General features: G+C 45.3%; 1 protein-coding gene across 3 annotated transcripts in view; it reads left to right on the forward strand.

Moving 5' to 3' along the window:
- The window catches only part of MRAS (muscle RAS oncogene homolog), a 55795-nt gene extending 55026 nt beyond the window's left edge, over positions 1 to 769 (forward strand). For all 3 annotated transcript variants that reach the window (XM_081206611.1, XM_081206613.1, XM_081206612.1), the window contains one exon: positions 443 to 769. In XM_081206611.1, the coding sequence (XP_081062737.1) occupies positions 443 to 542 (100 nt within the window). In that variant the 3' untranslated portion in view covers positions 543 to 769. The remainder of the gene's footprint in view (positions 1 to 442) is intronic.
- Positions 770 to 23684: the final 22915 nt, after the last annotated feature.

Here is a 23684-nt window from a genome sequence, read left to right on the forward strand (position 1 = left end):
CACCATACATCTAAAGTGCATTCAAGGCAAATTCTGCCCCTTCAAACAAAGAATCCCTGGGAGCTGTAGTTTACATCTCACAGAACTACAGCGCCCAGCATCTTGAGCAAACTACCATTCCCAGGATTCTTAGGGTGGGGGAGTTGGAAGTATTCATTAAATATATGATCTGTATGTACCCTTCTTCAAGAGAGATCAGGGAAGCAGGAGGGATGTGTGAGTTGCTTATCTTTTTCTACATTCACCACTTCTTCTTATCATCATCATCATCATTAGGACCAATGAGTCTTTTTGATGAACTGTAAACTCAAAGAAACTTACAATTCACTGATCTAAACCCACACCCAATTGCTATGCCAATAGCGCAGATCCAAACACATGTAACTTTTTGGGAAAGAAATCCTTATGTCCTGAAAGCCTGTTTCTTTTCTTTTCTGTCCAGGCAACAGGTCCCAGAGAAAAGTCAGAAGAAGAAGAGGAAGACCAAGTGGCGTGGGGACCGAGCAACCACCTCCCACAAACTGCAGTGTGTGATTTTGTGACTGTCTCTCCCATCTTTCTCTCAATCCATTCCAACTTGAACCTAATTTGAAACCCAAAAGGAGGAAGCAGGAGGGAAGAATCCAGCCTTGAAGCCCTGTGCCACCTAACTGCAACGTAATGTTTTGAGAACAGCAATCCTTGCACGGAAGGACTCGGCAGGGAGCAGAACCTCAAAGGCATTTTTGAAGCTCAGCCAAAAGGCTGCTTGACAAACGGCACAGGGTGGTTTTATTAAAAAAAAGGAAAAGGAAGAAAAGAAAGCGCCCCCAAAGCAGGGGGCAAACTACTAGGACTTGGGAGTATTTGTGAATATTCACCATCTCGGCAATCTTTTGTTTTGTAATGGAGACACAGTGTTCTCGGTTATACTTGCACACATTTCTGGGCACAGCCTGTTTCTATACAGTCATGAATGATTCCATTTTGTACAGTTGTTTGGGGTGGGGGGAGGTGACTGGCAGTCGGAACTTCCTTGCTCAGCAAGTGTGGAGTAAGGAAGAAACAGCAGAGGGGTGTGTGTGTGTGTGTGTGTGTGTGTGTGTGTGTGTGTGTGTTCTTGCACTGTACACTCCCAGAAGTACTTGGCTATGCAGCCAAACTGTAGTTTCATATGAAATTGCATAGATTTGAAGGGAGAAAATGATTTCCAGCTGCTCTGGGGACTCCAGACATTGTGTCAGATCCTGGAGGGCAGCCAGCTCTCCGTCTGTAAAATGCCAGCGAAAGAGGACGGAGGGGTTTGTTTGTTTGTTTGTTGTCATTGTCCTTCTTGTTAATCCCAGTTTGGGGAGGGGGGCTGTATTTCTGTTAGCAAACTGCCATGAGGGGGGAAAAAGAGAAAAGCAGCCATTTTGCTAATCCTGACAATATTTAAATTAAAACATTATTTACAAAATAATAAGAGTACAATTGGTTTTAAGAGAGAAAATTTATACTGATTCAAATTGAATACAGTTGTGTGCCTATGCATTTTGGTGTTGAAAGGTAAGGGTGAGGCTCAGTTCAGATTATTAATTCCTTTGCCTTGCCTTTCATTTATGAAGTCAAATAGTTTTGAGTTTTATGAGTTTTATGACATTTAATGAATGTTTACATACCAGCGTTCCTCCAAGGAGGTCCAAGTAACACACAGGGTTCTTCTTCCTATTTTTATCTTTCCAAGAACCCTGTAAGGTAAGAGAGAGAGATTGGCTTTGTTTACACTCCCATTAACTGCATTTCCAGTGCTGAGTTTTTAATCTGTGGTCACACAATGCTATCCCAAATGCATATGTATTTTGGTACAAAATACTGCTGTTCTGCAGATTGTTTCTTATTCCAACTTCACACCAACTGGAGCCCTTTAAGCAGTTCCTATTTTGTCTTCAGCCAAGGTGTGAACAGCTTTGCATAGGATAGAGACATCCCTGTCCTGTCAACCCCCAAAGTGCAGAAACGAACAGGAACAAATCTGAGAATGATGAGGCCCTGCTCGTGTGAACAATATATATATTACATACACCCCAACTCTTACACGGGAAGACACCCGAAGACACCAAAACCTGCATTCCTGTACCCGTGAAAATCTACGAAAGCATATATATATATATATATATATATATATATATATATATATATATTAATGTTTATTTGGCTATGTTCAGAGCAAGAGGAAGAACAAGCAAGTGGTAGGTGCTTTGTGTGGAGAAGACAGAGAAATGCTGTTGGGGTGGCAGGAAAAAACCAGTGAAACTGCTCAATACCTACTTTGCCTCTGTCTTCACCCAAAGGGAAAGCAATGCCCAACCTGGTGATAGCAGAATAAATGATACAAGGAGGGAGCTGCTGGCCAATATAGGAAAAGAGATAGTAAGAGTATACCTAGCTACATTAAATAAATTCAAATCTCCAGGGCCTGATGAGCTACACCCAAGAGTACTATAGGAACTTAGAACCTCTCTCTAAAATCTTTGAGAATTCTTGGAGAACAGGTGAGGTCCCTGTGGATTGGAGGGAGCAAATGTTGTCCCTATCTTCAAAAATGGGGGGGGGGGGAGACCCAGGTAGCTACTAGCCAGTCAGCTTGACATCAGTACTAGGAAAGGTCCTAGAACAGATAATTAAACAGTCAATGAGCACTTACAAAAGGATGCTGTGATTACGAAGACCCAGCATGGGTTTCTCAAAAACAATTCATGCCTGACTAAGCTCATTTCTTATTTTATAGAGTAACAAGCGTGGTGGATCAGGGGAATGCTGTGGACATAGTGTATCTTAATTTCAGTAAGGCTTTTGACAAAGTCCCCCATGATATTCTTAGGTGGATTTGTAGCGGGTTGACATGACCCGAAGAATCCTGGGAACTGTTGTTGGTTCAGGGTACTGGAAATTGCAGCTCAGTGGCAGATAAACTACCGTTCCCAAGAGGGGAACCATGTGCTTTTAAGGTGTGCAAAATATACGGTGTGGAGGTGACCCATTCCAGGTTTCCTTCTCTTGCTGCCCAGTTAAAACCGCTAATCCTCCAGCCAAAGGAGCAATTAACATGCAGTGGCTGTATGTTTTTGGCCTTTAACAATTAGGGCAAGGCATTTCTAAGACAGAGTGAGGGTCTTCTGTGCACATTTTGCATCTTAATAGCATGAGTGCCTTTTCTGCTCTCGGCAGCCCCAGCGCCTGAACTGTGGGAACCAGCCAAAGAGTCTGGGCATACACTTCTGGCACAGCACACACTCTTTTCTTGCCTACTTTAGACTGAAAACTGACTTTTTCCAAACAAAGACAGCGTTAAGGATGCAACACAAGACCAGCAGCAACAAAAAAGCAGGAAATCCAAAATGAGGGCCACTGCACCCTGTTCCAGCTCACACCATTGTGAAGAGGGAAGAAAACACAATGGTGTGAATTGGGCACCCAGCAGGATCCTCCCTTTCCTTTCTGAACTTCCTGCCTTCCATCACTGCTGACTTCCAAGACCTAGTTTCTGAGCTGAATGCTCCTCACTGCTGTACATTCGAGGTTGATGCTCTCATATATATGTGCCCACAATTCCTGGTTTGACTTTGCCCCCAGAGGCACAATCCATTGTCTTTGAGAAAGATGGATGCCAACAAAAATTCCTGGTGGAGGGTATTTTCATTTCTGACCATCCTCTTGTTCAGTTAAAAGAATCCTGAGTCCTGTGCAAAGATACTTTGTTGAGAGATAGACAGATCTGTAACAAATGGACTCTTTTTAGAATAAAATATAGGTAGGCATTTAATAACCTAATAGGCAAAGGAGAGAGCAGAGGTGAGGAGCCTGCGATCCTTCAGATGGTGCTGGATATCAGCTGCCACCAAACCCAGCACAGCCAAGAGTCAGGGATAATGAAAATTGTGTCAAACAGCATGTAGAGAGCCACAGGTTGAAAGGGTGTGTCTGTAGCAGCAATTTATTTACTGCTGATATTTATAATGGGGAAAGTAGTTTGTGCAGCATCCCAGATAGAACTGGCTATTTCTTCATTCCCAGGTTTTATTGCTGAAAAGTGATTCTCAGTATGTTTGCACACTAGGGATAGGTAACTTTATTATTATTAATAATAATATTGTGCCATCCATGTGTATTGACAACACAGGAAAGCACCCCTATTGTTGCCCGATTCCAGAATAAATCAGAATCTGTTGGCACATTTGGTTGCCACAGATCAGCTGCCAGAGTCTGTGGCCTACCCAACAGCTGTATAAAGATGTCAGGTATTGACACCAATTTTGAGTATTCCCCTGCTTTACTTTATTAGTTGCTGCTTGCAGAGTTCAGGGAAATGTGAGGATGTCACATCTTGCTTCCCCTCAGTGGCATAGCATGAGGAGACCACAGGGGCGGTTGTCCCGGGCGCAGAATTTCAACACCCAGTGCTGTGTGCTTCCGTCGCTGGGCTCTGTTGAAAACAGCTTCTCCATGCAAACCAGGAGGTGACCTCTCCAGACAATGGAATCACCCTTCTGCAGACACCATTAGGCAGTTGAATGTGCATGTGTGCTCTGTCCATTTCCCTCCCACCCCCCTCCACACGGCCCCGGGCACTGGCAACCCATGTTATGCCACTGCTTCCCTCTGCCCATAAACTCCACACCTTCATGGCAGAGCAAATACAGGTCAGCAGCATCTGTGTGTCTCCACCTAGCATGAAGTTTGGGTCTGAGTGGATCAGGACTGGACTCTGAAACAGTGCATGTGTGGTGTCCACAGTGAAACTGGGTATCCACTAGTATGCCTGGATTGTCCCTCCCTCATCCCCATATGCAGCAGAGCATGTTGGAATGCCCATGTTTCCTTTTGTGGTAGGATGGACAAGTGCCCCCTATTCAGCTCTAAGAACATGATCCATTTCTCCACTATGAGCCGCATGAAATGTGCCCTGGCATGGTATGGTACAAGCCTTTGGGATCCATAAGCTCCACAAATGCAAGGGTGAAGTTGTGCTGGCTCTAAGTTACTAAAGTAGTTGGGCAGTGTGTCCCTGTAAAACAGGCTTCCTCAAACTCGACCCTCCAGATGTTTTGAGACTACAATTCCCATCATCCCTGACCACTGGTCCTGCTAGCTAGGGATCATGGGAGCTGGAGGCCAAAAACATCTGGCAGCCAAGTTTGAGGAAGCCTGCTGTAAAAGAATGACATGTCTTCTGCCTAAATTGAGTTTGAATTCTAAATTGTAGTCAGCAGGCGAAAGAGAGAATGCCTTTTTGGCTGCTTGAGCCAAACATCATGTCAGAAAACGAAGTTCCTTTTATCACATGCCCCATTCTTCACTGAACATGATCTGGATGCAGGAAGCATTGACACACTCTGGAATTTCAAATAAGATGCTAACATTTTCTTTTAATTTTTGTCTGGAGATGAAAATATTGCTGGATGTGCTTTTTCACAGCAGCCCTGCTGAAAGAGTGGGTGTTTTATCAAGAGCGGGTGTGGCACGTGACAAATCCTGCTGCAGCCATAAGAAAATTCCTCCTACAAGAACATTATGCACACATTGTTGACCTACATAGTCCTCTTCAACTTTTTGCCATCTCTCTCTCTCTCTCTTTCTCTCCCTGCCTGCTCTTCTTCACCCACTTCAACTGCAATTATTAATTAATTAATTAAATTCCTAGAGCACCTTTCATCCAAAGAGCACAGGGCAATTTACAATATAAAAGCACAAAAATACATAACGTAGCAACATGCCACAAACAACAACAACCCAACCCCAGTTTAAAAGGTCATAGATGGTTTAATAAGCCTGGGAGAAGAGCAATGTTTTTGCCTGGCAACTAAAGATATGTAATGAAGGCGCCAAGTGAGTCTCCCTGGTGAGAGCATTCCACAAATGGGGAGCCATAAAAAGCCCATTCTCGTGTTGCTGCCCTCCAGACCTCTCACATAGGAAGCACATGAAGAAGGGCTCAGATTAAGGTTGCAGGGAGAGATGGTCCCTGAGGCAATGAGTGTGTCCTTCTCTTCTCTTCTCTTCTCTTCTCTTCTCTTCTCTTCTCTTCTCTTCTCTCCTCTCCTCTCCTCTCCTCTCCTCTCCACCCAGCCAGATGAAAAGGTTCTAAAATGAGGGCTATGACATGTACCACAGCCAGCATCTATGGTTTTCTTTGTGCTGTGTGTGTGTGTGTTGCAGGCTATCTATTGCAGTGCTGGGCTTCTGTTGCATGAAGGCAAAAATGACCTAATGGAAAGGTTGCAAAGGTCACATTAACATTCTTGTCGATTGACTGAGAGTGCTGAGGTGCATCAGTCTTCTTGCTTTGGCTTTTATACACAAAAAGCCCACCTCTGCTGTTGTTGTTTTTTTCTAGATGTTTCCTTCTGTTTTGTACTGTCTCCTCCAGCTCATCTATTTTTCCTCCCTAGTCTGCTTTTTTAGACTCCAGAAACTACGCAGTCCCACCCCCAGTTTGCCCAAAGGGCACAAGAAAATTCAGTTCTGCTTTAATTCAGGGAGGAAAACAGGAGATTATCGGCTTGACCTCATGCCATAATAAAACCACTATATACGCAGGCACATCCTTCACATGCAGTTAAGTGTGCATTCATTTGTACTTAAGAGGATTAGTTGCTGGCATTAAATAAATAACCCATCATGAACACCCAATACATGAAATGTTAAGCATGCATCAGCTTGACATTAGCAGCAAAATTAGCAGAAGAAGTATATACAAATAATATTTCAGTTAGCTTTTATGAACTCGTGAGCAGGAGGAACTTACACTATACACTGTACTCAGCTCCAGGAGCCGTTTCCATTAGCATATGCTTGAAAGTGATTTTTAAAAAATACGTATACTCAAGAGGGCATCAAGGTTAAGTGCAACCTGACACATGCTCAGCCCTAATGACAGTGATGGCGTAATCGTATTTTTCCACTGGAAACAAAGGCTGCGATGCCGATGAAAAGGCCAAGTGGGATAACTTTGTGTCATTAAAAGCATGGGGGAGGCAGGAGAAGGTTCCTATATGCCATTTGCCTCCTGCTGAAACACAACAGGGAGGTTCTGCATTTATTCCCCATTTTCTCCATGGAACGCGAGGATGGGGAAAACTGTGAACCTTCAGGTGTTGCTGGACTACAAATCCCATCATCCATAGCATCTGGCCATGCTGGCTGGGGCCTGTGGGAAATAGAGTCTCATGATATCTGGAGGGGGCCACAGAGAAGGAGTCTCAGATATTTGGGGCCTGAGTCACTTAGATATTTAAACACTAATGTGCAGACTTCGAATCAGGCCCAGAAATGAACAAATGCAGCTGTTTTAAAACAGCAGCTAAATGGAACCCTGACCAGCAATCTGGCTGCTGCATTTCGGAACAACTGAAGTTTCTAAATCATATTCAAGAGTAGCCCAAAGTAGTGCTTTTTTTCAGGGTACCAGCACCTCTTTTTTGTTGTTGTTAAAAGGTGCTACACTTACTGTAACAACTTCTTGGTGAGTATAGGCACCTGTTTTCCTAGGGAAAAAGCACTGGCCCTAAGCATGGTGCATTGTAATGATCCAATCTGGAAGTTACCAGAGCATGGAATACAATGGCCTGCTCATCTCTGTCCAAAAAGGGGCATATCTAGTGAACCAGTTGTAGCTAGAGAAAGGCATTCCTAGCCACTGAGACCGCCTGACCATGCTGAATCCAGAAGCAACCCCCAAGCTATGAACCTTCTCCTTCCAGAGGAGTGCAAACTCACTATGAGAAGCCATCTCCCCACCTCCTGGATGTGAGACTGAGGCACACGAGTTGTGTGTTATAACACCTCTTCGTTTCACCACCTCCAGCCACTAACACCTCAGTCACCTCTCCCAGGTCAAAGCTGGGTGTTCTCTGCCTATTGATGACACTTTACTCCAGATCATGGGTAGGCAAACTAAGGCCCGGGGACCAGATCCGGCCCAATCACCTTCTCAATCCGGCCTGCAGATGGTCCGGGAATCAGTGTGTTTTTACACAAGTAGAATGTGTACTTTTATTTTAAATGCATCTTTGGGTTATTTGTGGGGCATAGGAATTCATTCTTTTTTTCCCCCAAAAAATGTAGTCCAGCCCCCCACATGGTCTGAGGGACAGTGGACCGGCCCCCTGCTGAAAAAGTTTCCTGACCCCTACTCCAGATCAACAGTTCCAGAGGCTTCATACAGCAAGGGGAACAAGACAGAACCCTGCGACAACTCCCATGGTGCCAAACAGTAGCCTTGCACAACTGCTTACCAGAAAAGGCCCCAGAGATGGATGTGGAAGCACAGAAGCACAGTGTTCCCGCCTCTCTGAGATGCTCCAGAATGATATTGTTGTCACCAGTATTGCAAGTCGCTGAGGTATCAAGGAGAACGAGCAGGCTCATGCTCCCCCTATCTCTTCTGGCAAATGTTATCAACCAGGACAACAACCAAGGCAGTTTCAATGTCATGGCCAGACCTGAAGCTGGACTGGAATGGATGCAAATAATCAGTTCCTTTGAGCATACCTAAAGCTCAACTTCTCAAGCACCTTGCGCATTAAAAGGTGGTATTTGCCACTGGGCAATAGTTGTTTAAGACCCCACCAACATCAGCCCGCCCTTAGCCAGCCTCTGTGTCTGCTTTCATATTGACAACCAGTCCAATGGGTGGAATTGCCTGCCAGCTTCCTCAGTGTTGCTCTTGCATAGAACTCTGCCAGGGAGGAAGATAGGGCAAAACTAGAATTAGCTCTGGCTGTCATTGGCTCTGCTTACTGTCTGTCTCCTTGTCTTCCATCCTCCCAGTCCCAGTGGGCATTAGCCAACAGTGGGAGACACTGTCAGAGAAGGACTTCCAGGTGGAACTTCACTGTGGTTTATAATTCAGAGAGATTCCTTTCTATGAGACACTAAATAACCATGTTAAGTAAAGGGTATTGCAGGGAATCGCCTAAAGTCACATGAGACTGTTAGGAGGCAAGAAGGCTTGAGTCTTCTGGACCAATGTACAGATTACAGCTTTCTTTTTTATCAGTCCTTGTTTATAGACACACCCCACAAAAACCCACACTCAGCAGTTTTCATTTTAGAAATTAAGGGTATCATACATAAACACACACCCACACAACCCTCAAGAGGACTTTGTGTTATCCATATGTAAATATGGAAAGAGAAAAAAGTGGACTGCATTCTGGCAAAGTCAAGCTACAGATAACCAGAATGATGAGGTCAAACTGAGAGTTTTTCTGTTCCTGCCAGACGTTTTGTACAACTGGATCTTTTTGCTGGAACATTGGATTTGGCAGCCTCACCTCTCAGTCATGTACTCTCAAGCTGCGTGGACGCACTGACCAAGGAAATTGCAGCCTCAAATTACCAAGAAAACACCTGCAGGACAAGCAAATCCCATCAAACGTCTCTGTAAGAGTCATGGATCTGTATATTCACTAAAAGGGAGGGAAAACCTCTCAGTGATTTTAAGTGGTTTATTACTAAATGAACACACCAAGACTGTTGTTGGTTTTTGTCCTTACTCAATGTCTGCCTGCCAGTTCATCTCCTTTACCCAGAAGTCATCATTCCACCAGCTCCTTACCCTGTATTGTCTCAAGGACCCTCTTCTAGTAGCCAGGTGTGCATCAACCTACCTTTGGCTGATTAATTGTGGCTACCCATCTTCCTGATCGATCACTGTCAATTGCCATGGGGTTCACCAGTCCTTTAGCTGTAGAGCCATCCCAGAGCCATGAATAATTCACACCACTATAGAGCTAATTCAGCACAAAGTCTCCCCATTTCGCGGGGTCCTTTCCTGCTTCTGCCAGCTAATAATGCTGGAGGGTTCAAAATAAAGAGCAGGGACCGGGACATAAATCAAAGAGGCCATTACAGGCAACGTATATCTCATCGTGATTAAGTGGTCCCCTGATTTCTAGAGAAAGATAAGGGCCAAAGAAAAGTAGGTCCCTTGACAGCACTGGGTAATTCTTAAAGATATTCCCCAGTAACTAAAGCATTACTCAGGATAAACCTGACGTACAGATTTTAGGAGCAAAGCCATAGATCCGCCTTTATAAATGAGCTCTGCACAGTGACATCTATTTACAGTGGTTATGAGTGATGAGCTGGAGTCCAAAGATCCATCTGCAGAGTATCATATTGAAGCCAGGCCTCCCTATGGAAGCAAGGAGAGAGGGAGTATTGTTCTTCAAGTAAGCACAGGGCTGATACTTGGACAATCTGCAGGCCCAGACTCAGCCTTGCTCTGCTTGATTTTCTGCAGCAGCCAGGCAAGAGGATGATGACTAAAGCTGACATTTAAAAAGTGTAAACACACACTGGAGGAGGATGTCTAGTGCCTCAATGGGACCAGCCTAATTATTTTCCAGTAATAGGCATTCCCTTAAATTACAACTTGTATTCCAAATAAGTATACAAAGCCCTCTCATTTCTTTCTTGAGTGTGTTCACGGCTTATTAGCAATGTAAAAGAGCTCTCTGGAGTACTCCTTTCTCTTTAAAAGAAAATGTAAGCAAACGCGAAATTCCGGAGGACAAAACTGCAAATAAAACACAGAGCAGCAGTATAGGAAAGTTATAACTTTACACCTGAAAACTGGTAGATATATAGTAATCTACTATATAAGACTCTATCTTTGAACTTGATGGTGTTCGCTGTGCTGCAGGAACCTCAGAAACAATCTGAGACATGGAAAAATAGGAAGCCATTATTAGCTCATCAAGCTGAGGGTTGTCAACACTGACTGACAGGAGCTGTCCAGGGTTTCAGACAAGGGACTTCCCTAGCCCTGCCAGGAGATAACAGGGATTCTTCTCTGAAATGACCTGACAAAAGGCCTTCCTCTGTGCTTTACAAAGAACTTGTTTCATTTCTTTCTTTAGAGCAATCTAAAACAGAAATTAAAAATTACTGTTAAAAAGAAACATGAAAAGCAAGTTAATGCAAATCTTTTAAATGTAAATAAAACCAGCAATTTCAAAACAGTTCCAAATAATCAAATTATATACCAAAAATTCCATGCCTGGGTAGGCTTGCCATAACAAAAAAGTTTTTTAGCAGATGCCGAAAGCAGTATAGTAAAGGTACCTGCCTAATATTAATGCATAGGGCATTTCAGCGAGCCCGTGCTGTATATATTTATGTTCTAATACATGTATCTGCCAACTGTAGAAAACACAAGATGCATATTGACAAAGTGTCCTCTAGCCTACAGAGGTTTATGTCACAATAAATCTGCCTGTTTTTAAGTTGCCACAGTATTTTTGAAAATAACAATAATTAAAGGTAATGTTATATGCATACAAGCACTTTTTTCATACTCATTCTATATGGGTATCTTCTTTGGAACCCTTAGAGAAGATCCACTGGTCTTTTATGAATGCTGGTTTCATCGTTTAATAGTTTGACTACTTGGCTAATCAGTATCAAGTGTACAGCTTTTCTCAAGTGTTTATGCTTTCTCTTAAAGTTTCTCTTGCTGCATTGCATACAGTAACTAAAATATGCAGTGTGATTATCTAGGTTGTGGGTGTCGGGGGGGGGGGGGGAAATGTCAGCTGCCTGTATTGTAGTATATATGAAACTGAACAAAAGCCCTTTTTCTCTTTCTGAATCTGCCAGCCTGTCAATCTGCAGTAAAGAAATAACTAACCACCCACTCTTCTCCACCTCCTTCTTACACATTGTCTTTTTCTTAAAGGAATACATTGTTCAGTTTAAATTTACAAAAGTTGATCTATGTGGAAATGTGCAAGTTAAAGATCTGTATGTCTATATGCTGGGTTGTTTACTGGTGCCCTTACACAGATGGTTTCAGGGTCTAAGGAAGCCATGCAGTTTTGACAAAACATATGTCTAGGTTTGTTTTTAAAGGTCTTTGAATTGCGGTCAGAAACATACTGAGGGCCAGTGTAGATCTCTTAGGACCAGTGTTATATGATCTCTGCGGCCCCTCCCAGTCACCAGTCTGGCAGCTGCATTCTGGATTAGTTGTAGTTTCCAAGTCACCTTTAAAGTTAGCCCCATGTAGAGCACATTGCAGTAGTCTAAGCGGGAGGTAACCAAAGCATGTACCACCTTGGTGCAACCGTGTGCAGGCTCATAGGGTCTCAGCCATTGTACCAGATGGAGCTGGTAGACAGCTGCCTTGGACACAGAATTGACCTGTGCCTCCATGGACAGCTGTGAGTCCAAAATGACTCCCAGGCTGCACACCTGGTCCTTCAGGGGAACAGTTACCCCATTCAGGACCAGAGAATCCTCCACACCTCCCTACCACTTGTCCCCCAGAAATATTACTTCTGTCTTGTCAGGATTCCACCTCAATCCATTGACTGCCATTCCCCCAACCACTTCCAGACACAGGACGTTCACCACCTTCACTGATTCCAATTTAAACAAGAGCTAGAGCTGGGTATCATCTGCATATTGGTGAACACCCAACCCAAACCCGCTGATGATCTCTCCTGGTGCTTTCATATAGATGTTAAAAAGCAGAATTGAGTCCAAAATGGGCTCTTCATATCACAATAGAATGATGCGGATAGGCTGTGAGTATGTATGTATATATGTATGAATAAACAAACAAACAAATGCAAAGCTCTCAGTTGTCACAGATGCATCTCAAAGACACCAGGTTTTATTCAGGCTACTTTAAACAAAGTCAGGAAAATCTAGTGCATGAAACTGCCTCAGGTAGTATTTCACTTCAAGCAGGAGTGTTTGTACCAGCTGCCACTGTGCCCCTGGGTCTCTGTGAAGTGGGAGCATTGCTTAACTTAAAAGCTTTTCTCTCCCCCCCCCCTCCTTAAATACATATTTCCTTTCATTTCAGAAACTGCCTTCTGGGCTCACATTTGCAGTGACAACGCTGTGCTCAGAGGGAATGTGTAGCAGCCGATCGTCTCTAGTAAGAGTTGGCAGATGGGAAGGTAGCAGTATTCTTTTGCTTGACAGAAAAGGGAGTTTAAGTAAAGGAAAACAGATAAATGGTGGGGTCTGGAGAGGGAGGAATCGAAGGCATCCTCTTTTCTAAATTCTCTGAGTTTGCTAGGCACGTGAGTAGCTGCCAGAACACAAAGTGGGAGAATGCAATGAGATGAAGACAAAGAAGCAGTTTAAAGCCCATATTTGTTATGCATACAGATGTACATAATTTCAGCAATGGAAAGCGCACATCCTCCATTTTGTTCACATGACAAATCTTCCCTTTGTCCTTTCAAGACTTAGAGGGCATCTCTGCCAAAAAGTTAGACAGGAACTTTATTATCTCAAGAACAGAATAGCAACATGAAACTCACACAGGTACATTTCCAAACACACCCCAATAATCATGGGAACTGTAGTTTTCCTCACAGGGCTCTAGATATTCACATTCTTATCAAACTGCAGTTCCCAAAACTCAGTGAGCAGGGTGTGTGCTTTGGATGTGCTTTAAATGTGTAGTGCCTTAAAGAGGCATCACAGGGGGTCGATGACCCTTGGGACCCCTCACAACTCTGCAATTCTATGACTCTTAAGTCAAGTGCCACCTAGTATACTATCAGTTTTATTCATTTAACTTTTACTCAGGGTGGACCTATTGAAAGTAATTACCATGACTAATGTAGGTTCATTCATTTCAATGGTGTATTCTTCATAAAAGTGAGTACAACGCTATTGTGAGCCTATCCATACAGAAGAGAACCTAGCTGTATCCCTAGCTGTATCCAGTGCAAAGCTGACTGGATAGTACAGTGGTACCTCGGGTTACAGACGCTTCAGGTTACAGACTCCGCTAACCCAGAAATATTACCTCAGGTTAAGAACTTTGCTTCAGGATGAGAACAGAAATTGTGCTCCGGCGGCACGGTGGCAGCGGGAGGCCCCATTAGCTAAAGTGGTACCTCAGGTTAAGAACAGTTTCAGGTTAAGAATGGACCTCCAGAATGAATTAAGTTCTTAACCCGAGGTACCACTGTACTGGTAATATCATGAACCACCCTGGCAGTTTTTCAGCATTCAAAAAACAAATTAGGCCTTTATTTTTCAAAAAAAGAAGGTGGGGTGAATATATGTTTAATTGAATTAAGCATTCAGTGCTTTAAAACATTGTACAGCAAAGGTCCACAATCTTCCTGAGTGACGGGAATTGCAGCATTGTGAAGCTACAACACTCAGCAGCCTTAACAAAATACAGTTCTCAGGATTCTTAGTGCGGGGGGGGGGGTTATCATGACCATTAAAGTGATAGGAGTGGTTTAAGTGGATTTGAGCTGGACCTTCAGCAGAAGGTTGCAGCATGGAATGCTCCTGTTTTGTGCTCCACACAACAATGCCTTTTTCCAGGACAATCTGTCCCATCCCACCCCCCTAACAGTCAGCATTTTAACTGAGCATGCACAGTCCTCATTGGGCTGGTTTGGATTTCTCACCACCACCCCTTTAAAGCCTCCTCCCATCTTTTGTACATCTGAAAATATTTGTGTTCCCCCAATCCTGCTGATCTCTTCCTCTTGTGCATGAATCATGCCTGTTCATCTACCTAAGGATTGGCGTTCAGAGAATTGAGTTCACTGATCGTTTATGATGGTCTTGTCAATATACCATGCGTACACTTCTTTCCCAAAGAATCAATCAACAACCTTTAATAACTGTTCTCTGAGTTGATAGTTTGTCTCCTGCGAGCTTACTGGTATAATGTTAATATTTAACCTGAAAGATAATTTATGTATTCAATACCAGGATATTACCAATGCCAGAAGCACATAAACCTGTGCATCATCTTTCTCTATAATTATGTTGCCCAGTATATCTTCCTGAACTCCTTTGGGAGGAAGGGTGGTATTTACATTTAGCAAACAAATAAATTAGTCAAATTTATCTTTACCATCTGAAATCTCAATGCATCTGTCTATATGTAGACCTTTCTTAAGGAGGAAACTTCATTGCTGAGCAGAGTAGCTGCTCATCCTTTTCTATCATGACCGAGTTCATGAAACTGGCTGGATACAGAAGAGTGGTGGGAGGCATCAGCTGGGGAATCCCCAAGGGAAATCCCAAGGCAAGAAGGCTCAGAGCCATGAGATTGGAGGTGGGACAACGATAAGTGATCAGAGGAAGAAGAGGGAGCAGACTGGGAAGAGAAGGTGTGCTGGTCCCGGGGGGGGGGGAGGTTACCATGCGGCGTAGTCTGAGGCTGAAGCGGGGTTTAAGGCAGGGAGTCGGGCGTGGTCAGGAACTCTGGCAGAAAGCAGGACAGGGTGCCGGCAGGAACAAGTAACCAACGATGTTGCCTGACTAGCCTTTATCTCCTCTGAGGCATAGGGCGGCCCCGGTCCACAGGTGACTCGCCTCTCCTAGCCTGGAGGCGAGCACTCCTCCTACAAGAACTTAGTTCCCTCCGCCTCTCTGCCCTGAGCCTCTGCAGCTCAGGAGAGGCTGGAGGGTTACTGGACCCAAAGGCAACCTCACCTTCCCCTGACAGGGCTGGGAGAGGAGCACCTGCAGGCAATGTGTCCTCGATCACCTCCGGAGCCAGAGCGGATTCAGCTGGTGTCTGCTCCTGAGGATCCGGCACAGGTGAGGGCCCTTCAGGTTCAAGCCCCTGCCCCAGCTCAGCCGACCCTGGAAGTGGAGACTCCTGTGCAGGCTGGGATTCCTCAGGTTCATCCTCTGAATCAGATTCCCAGGCCATCACAGAAGGTGCTGGAAACTGAAGAGGTAGCAGAGTTTAGTGAGCAGGAAGAGACTGTGGCAGAGAGCAGTCCAGAAGCAGAAGAGACTGTGGCAGAGAGCAGTCCAGAGGCTGGAGAGGAGCGGGGCCGAGAGGCAGCAATGAGTCAGGCTGCTGAAGAAGCCAGGGAGTCTCCTGCTCCTGCTGTGACCAGCTCCCCTGCCCCCTGGTCTTCCAGAACCTGAAGAGGTACGAAAGGGGTGGAGCCACCAATTGGGGGGCAGCATTTTGGTCGTCCCCCCCCCCTTTGGAATGGCACCTGGGGCAAACCACCACTAACACCCTCCGCCTTGGAATGCCCCTGCATACTCATAATCCAAAAAAATGGATTGAAAAATCCAGCAGTTGAAGAAAGGCTCTCTGCTCATGCTCTGAAGCATTCTCTTCTATATTTCCTATGTTCTAAGGCAAGCATTCAAAATAAATGCTGGAGCTGAGCTCTGGCTCATATTAACCTCTGGATGCCGTCCATTTCAATCAGAAACATGCACATCTCTAGCAAATGCATCATGACTAAGAGATGCAAAGAAACTGAATCGTATTTGCATGTAAAGATAGGACTGTAATCTCATTTGCTGGTTCTGTTCTCCAGCACTATTAAGATAAAACGGCATAATCTCTGGCTCCACTTCTCCCTTCGCTACCCGCATCCATCTCTTTCTGAGCTATCCATAAATTAATTCTCTTCTGACTCCTTCTTTTCTTTATTGCAGCAATGAAATCATGCACACATGTGTCATGCCTCCAGACAGCCAGAATAGGAATTTAAAAAACCAATATATGGCTCTTCATCAAAACCATTGCACAGACAGGCTAGAAAGGCATCAGCTTTGTATTAGACAACTTGTAGGGGCTCTATTTTCAAGGATACTGCTTTACAACAGAAGACTAGGCCATAGATTAATCTATGGGTATATTAGCACTACAGATTTAAAACAGTTTAATATAGTAATATATAGGAAGCTGCCTTATTCCATTGGTCATGTAGCTTAGTATGCTCAACACTGACTGACTGGGAGAGGCTCTCCATTGTTTCAGGCAGGAGGAGATGAACCTGGAAACTTCTGCAAGCAAAGAATGAGCCTTCCTACTGAGCTATGGCCCTTTTGCTCTACTCTGCCTTCTCCTCGGGAAATATTATGAGTCGGGTAAAAAGGTAAAGGACTCCTGACAGTTAAGTCTAGTCGCAAACGACTCTGGGGTTGCAGCGCTCATCTCGCTTTACTGGCCAAGGGAGCAGACGTTTGTCCACAGACAGTTTTTCTATAATAATAATAATAATAATTTATTATTTATACCCCGCCCATCTGGCTGGGCTTCCCCAGCCACTCTGGGCAGCTTCCAAAAGAATATTAAAATACTACAATACATCAAACATTAAAAGCTTCCCGAAACAGGGCTGCCTTCAGATGTCTTCTAAAAGCCTGGTAGTTGTTGTTCTCTTTGACATCTGGTGGGAGGGTGTTCCACAGGGAAGGCGGCACTACCGAGAAGGCCCTCTGCCTGGTTCCCTGTAACTTGGCTTCTCGCAGTGAGGGAACCGCCAGAAGGTGCTCGGTGCTGGACCTCAGTGTCCGGGTAGAACGATGGGGGTGGAGACGCTCCTTCAGATATACTGGACCAAGGCCGTTTAGGGCTTTAAAGGTCAGCACCAACACTTTGAATTGTGCTCGGAAACGTACTGGGAGCCAATGTAGGTCTTTCAAGACTGGTGTTATGTGGTCTCTGCGGCCGCTCCCAGTCACCAGTCTAGCTGCCGCGTTCTGGATTAGTTGTAGTTTCCGGGTCACCTTCAAAGGTAGCCCCACATAGAGCGCATTGCAGTAATCCAAGTGGGAGATAACCAGAGCATGCACCACTCTGGCGAGACAGTCCGCAGGCAGATAGGGTCTCAGCCTGCGTACCAGATGGAGCTGGTAAACAGCTGCCCTGGACACAGATTTGACCTGTGCCTCCATGGACAGCTGTGAGTCCAAAATGACTCCCGGGCTGCGCACCTGGTTCTTCAGGGGCACAGTTACCCCATTCAGGACCAGGGAATCCTCCACACCTGCCCGCCTCCTGTCCCCCAAAAACAGTACTACTGTCTTGTCAGGATTCAACCTCAATCTGTTAGCCGCTATCCAACCTCCAACCGCCTCCAGGCACTCACACAGGACCTTCACTGCCTTCACTGGTTCTGATTTGAAAGAGAGGTAGAGCTGGGTATCATCCGCATACTGATGAACACCCAGCCCAAATCCCCCAATGATCTCTCCCAGTGGCTTCATGTAGATGTTGAAAAGCATGGGGGAGAGGACAGAACCCTGAGGCACCCCACAAGTGAGGGCCATGGGGTCTGAACACTCATCCCCCACCACCATTTTCTGAACACGGCCCAGGAGGAAGGAGCGGAACCACTGTATAACAGTGCCCCCAGCTCCCAGCCCCTCAAGACGGTCCAGAAGGATGTTATGGTCGATGGTATCAAACGCCGCTGAGAGATCCAGCAGAACTAGGAAACAGCTCTCACCTTTGTCCCTAGCCCGCCGGAGATCATCAACCAGTGCGACCAAGGCAGTTTCAGTCCCATGGTGAGGCCTGAGTCCCGATTGGAAGGGATCCAAATGGTCCGCTTCTTCCAGGCGTGCCTGGAGTTGTTCAGCAACCACTCGCTCAATCACCTTGCCCACGAATGGAAGATTTGAGGTTGGGCGATAGTTGGCTATCGTGGCCGCATCTAAAGATGTTTTTTTAAGAAGCGGTTTAATAACCGCCTCTTTCAGCGAGTCTGGGAAGGCTCCGTCACGGAGGAAAGCATTCACCAGCCCACGAAGCCCATCGCCCAGTCCTTCCCGGCTAGCTTTTATAAGCCAGGATGGGCAAGGATCAAGGAGACAAGTGGTTGGTTTCACTCGTCAAAGCAGCCTGTCCACATCCTCTGGGGTAACAGATTGGAATTGATCCCACACAACTTGACTAGACAGGACTCTAGCACTCTCCCGCCCCGGCCCTGCTCCCACGGTGGAGTCTACCTCTTATCGAATCTGAGCGATTTTATCTGCAAAAAACTTTGCAAAGTCATTGCAGGAGATCATGTGGCCCCTACTGGGCCCTGATGGAGCAGGTGGTTCCGCTAAATTGCGAACCACCTGAAAGAGTCTCCTGCTGCTGTTTTCCGCAGATGCAATAGAGGCGGTGAAGAAAGTCTTCTTCGCCGTCGCTATCGCCACTTGGTAGGCTCGACATTGAGCTCTAACCCGTGTCCGGTCAGATTCAGAATGGGTTATCCGCCACCGGCGCTCTAGACATCTCAATGATTGTTTCATTGCCCTCAGATCTGTGGAAAACCACGGGGCTGTCCGGGCTCCATGCAATCGGAGAGGGCGCTTTGGAGCCAAACAGTCAATAGCCCTGGTTAACTCCACATTCCAGCAGGCCACCAGGGAATCAGCTGAAAGGCCATCAACATGGGATAAAACATCCCCTACCACTCTCTGGAAACCATTTGGATCCATTAAGTGGCGGGGGCGGACCATCTGAATCGGTCCTGCCTCCCTGCAGAGGGGAAGGGTCGCGGAGAAGTCCAGTTGCACCAGGAAGTGATCTGACCATGGCACTTCTTTGGTTTCGCTTTTACTTAGTGTCAGATCACCAACATCCATAGAGGTGAACACCAGGTCTAAGGCATGCCCGTGGCTATGAGTTGGGCCAGACTTATTCAGGGACAGCACCATGGAGGCCATGCTTTCCACGAAGTCCCGAGCGGCCCCTTGTAAGGTCGTGTCGGCATGGATGTTAAAATCCCCTAGGACAACCAAACTAGGTGTCTCCAGGAGGACATCCGCCACGACCTGAAGCAGCTCGGGCAGGGAATCCTTGGTGCAGCGGGGAGGTCGGTACACCAATAGGAATCCTGTACTGCCCCTATTGCCCAACTTCCAGAACATGCACTCAGAGAACTGGGTCTTTCCAGTAGGACGCCTGGTGCAAACTAATGACTTCCTAAAAATCACTGCAACCCCCCCTCCCCGCCCACAAGGCCTGGGTTGCTGTGCGTAAGAGAAACCTGGTGGACAAGCAGCGGCAAGGACAGGCCCATCTGCTTCATCCAACCAGGTCTCTGTTACACATGCCAGGTCAAATCCTCCATCCACAATCAGGTCGTGGATGGCAGTGGTTTTATTCATCATTGACCTGGCATTGCACAGCAACACTTCTGGGTCATGTGGCCAGCATGACCTAAGCCACTTCTGGCAAAACCAGAGCAGCGCATGGAAACGGCATTTACCTTCCCGCCACCTATTTATCTACTTGCACTTTGACGTGCTTTCGAACTGCTAGGTTGGCAAGAGCAGGGACCAAACAATGGGAGCTCACCCCATCACGGGGATTCGAAGCACCGACCTTCTGATCGGCAAGCCCAAGGCTCAGTGGTTTGCACCACAGTGCCAATGAGTGGGGGAGAGATCAGTAACAAACATTTTCAGAGATTTCAGTTTCATAAACATACATTTTGCATGTGAGTCAATTGATTTTTTTAAGCGAGTTTGGATTAGGAAGTGGGTTCAATTATTTCTTCCAATAAAAGCCAGAAATTCATCACTGATGCATTCTTCCTGCTGGTGAAAGTCAGGCGGTTTGTTGTGTCTGGTACTACTCAGTCTCCTACTTCGAATCAGCTCAGGAAAATTGTCACTTTTGGATGCATTGGAGAGATAAAATTAAGGGAAAGGACTGTGCAGCTCTCCCACAAGTGCTTCTTTCAATGGATTTTCTCTGTAGTTATGTCCTACCCTAATGGAATTCAGAATTTGACCCTGGGAAGTGACAGTGATTACAGGCTGAATCCAGTGCCAAAGGGAGGGATTAGTCTTTCCCTTAGTATTTCAGACAGAGGGCCTGACTGATTGCTTTTCAAAGCTGAAAGATAACCAGCCCTAGTTCATTGTGTTTGGAAATTAAAATGGAAGGTTTGGGAGTGACTGATGAGTTACAGGCAGCCATTTTGCATTTGGAATGAATGGAAAAGGTGACCAGCAGATGACAGTAAAAGCTGATGGATGAGGTGAACACAAATGTCAGAAAGAACATAAAATGATAATGTCTTTTGGGGAACTGTCCCAAATTTATATATCTATCTGTCAATCTATTTATCTATCTTTCATTCCATCCATCTATCCATGACAATAGGTAAATTAAACATTGGGTATGGGGTATAAGTACAGTGGTACCTCGGGTTAAGTACTTAATTCGTTCCGGAGGTGCGTTCTTAACCTGAAACTGTTCTTAACCTGAAGCACCACTTTAGCCAATGGGGCCTCCTGCTGCCGCCGTGCTGCCAGAGCACGATTTCTGTTTTCATCCTGAAGCAAAGTTCTTAACCTGAAGCACTATTTCTGGGTTAGCGGAGTCTGTAACCTGAAGCGTATGTAACCTGAGGTACCACTGTAATATGCACTGAAATTTAAGTAATATTGATCTGTGAAGAGGTTTTGTTGTTGTTGTTGTTCTCTTCTGGATTTTGTGATATATTTTTAAATGATAAATAAAATCTATTTATTTTTATTTTTTTAAAATCCAGTGGTTTATCTGCAAGATGGCATTCGGCAGGCAGTCTGGTACTACAAACTTGCTGAAGCTGTGTTGGTGCAAGAAGTGAATTGAATATTGGAGCGCTTCCACACTGTCACTGTTTTTTCAGGTGGGATTCAGTCACACACTGGCAAATTCAAGTTGTGAAATTAACGTCAATTGAACGGCCCTGCACAACAAATCTGCTTCTCCAAAAGACTGGACATTTTGAGATAAGGAGACTAAAGGGAAAATGCACTGGAAGGTGTGAGGTAACACTTGCTGTGGTGCAACATCATTTAATCTCCCTGCAAACAAAACAAGTTGAATACTCAATAAGAAGGTCATCTGGAAACACCCAATCAGATTAAAGCACAGAAGTGTTGGTGATAGAGCCAGTAGTTGTTAAACAAAGAAAGGGAAGGGATGCAAAACAAGTTAGGGTAAATAGCCCCTGTGAACATTTTTTTAGCTAAGATTATATTTTCTTAAAGGATTTCTGAGGATTAACAGACAGGTTCTGATTGATCTCATTTTAGGGTAGCTGGTGCACAATTTTCCCGCACTGCTGATAGGACATTCAGGCTTCATCCATGACCACCTGCTTCTCTCAGAGGGCTTCTTAAGGTGATCATGCAGTGTGTGAAATGTCACAAAACCAGGAGCTGTACCATTCAGCCAACCCCATAAAAACCTCCACAGTGCTGCAGCACAACTGTGCTCAGGTTTAGGGTTTGAAGTGGAAGGGTTTAAGCCAGGGGTGGGGAACCTGTGGCCCTCCAGGTGTTGCTGGGCTCCAGCTACCATCTGCCCCAGCTAGCATGGCCAAGGGCCAGAAGTCCCCCAATTCTGGTTTAAATCCTTCCTCTTACACTGCACTGTTCAAGTTGAGGGCTACAATTCTCCACCAGTTCTAACCATAACTTTAGATCCCTGTGGGCCCCTAGCTTGTGCCCACCTATGAAAGATTCCATTTTTGACCCAAGGGTCTATTCCACTTGGCTGCATGAATACCATTAACCTTATGAGACAATACCTCAGGAAAGCATCCTCACCCCCAAAGCACGGGGTGTGCATGTGGGTGGGTGTGGGTGTGTAGGCCTAAGAGACGCTTCTTTCCGCCGTATACTGAATCCACCAGTGTTTGCCATAGTGTGGAGAGGGAAATTTCCTCACACATAATGGGCATGCCAATAGGGAGATGCATGTGATTGTTTTCTTATGCACAGCTGTCGCAGGCTATTTGGGAAAGGATGCTTCCTCCTCCCTCAGGAAACAAGTGTCAGAACACTGGTAGACTCAGATTGCCATGAGAAATGTGTATGAGATCAATACCATGTGAGGGTCAGGACTGCTGCTGATGGTGTTACAATGACTCATAACAGCATGGTGAACTGCAGATGGCAAGCAGCACAGCACATTGGAGACTGTAATACCCATGGCTTGCATCACAAGTGACCTGTATTCAGGAAGCATTACAGGTCCTCGCTCTTGTCCGTTTATATACATTACTCCTGGGAAGGATTGAACGAAAGCGTCTTTTCTTTAATTCTTTACTGGCGTTTATTACAAATGCCACTTTACTAGATGGGCTCCTGTAGTGGCAAATGGTACATGTACAAATTAAACGTATTTATGTGCTCCAACGTAGTTTTATTTCTGATTTTTATGGGCATTAATTCATTCTCTGAAAACCAGCTGGAATGAGAAACAGGAATAAGGAGCTTCTTAATTTAGACTCAGGGCTGTTTTTCTTCTAATACTTAACGCATAATACTCAAAACAACAGATTTATTATACACGCTGCATTTCAGGAAGGCCTGTGGAATCAAATAAAACATGAGCCAGGGGTGGAAGAGGAATGCCGTCTTAGAAGGAAAAAGACAGCTAGGCTTATGCTGCCAAGGCAGGAGTTTGCAGTGGTTTCTACACTGCTGAGGCATAATGAAATGTATACTCTATTTGAAGTATGTGACTTTCCCTAAACTGTAGTTTGTTAATAATAATAACAATAATTTATTATTTATACCCCACCCATCTGGCTGAGTTTCCCAAGCTACTCTGGGCGGCTCCCAATCAAGTGTTAAAAACAGTACGGCGTTAAATATTAAAAACTTCCCTGAACAGGGCTGCCTTCAGATGTCTTTTAAAGATAGGATAGCTGCTTATTTCCTTCACACCTGAAGGGAGGGTGTTCCACAGGGTGGGCGCCACTACTGAGAAGGCCCTCTGTCTGGTTCCCTGTAACCTCACTTCTCACAATGAGGGAACCACCAGAGTTGGTGCAGGGAACTGTAGCTCTGTGAGGGGGGTAGGCTATGGTTCCCAATATTTTCTCCCATGTACTTTAAGTGTATGGTGTGTTCACAGCCTAAACAGTGCTGCAGATCAGTTGCCTAATCCCTGAAGGCAG

Source organism: Podarcis bocagei, assembly GCF_964188305.1.
Source record: "Podarcis bocagei genome assembly, chromosome: 1".
Classification (NCBI taxonomy): domain Eukaryota; kingdom Metazoa; phylum Chordata; class Lepidosauria; order Squamata; family Lacertidae; genus Podarcis; species Podarcis bocagei.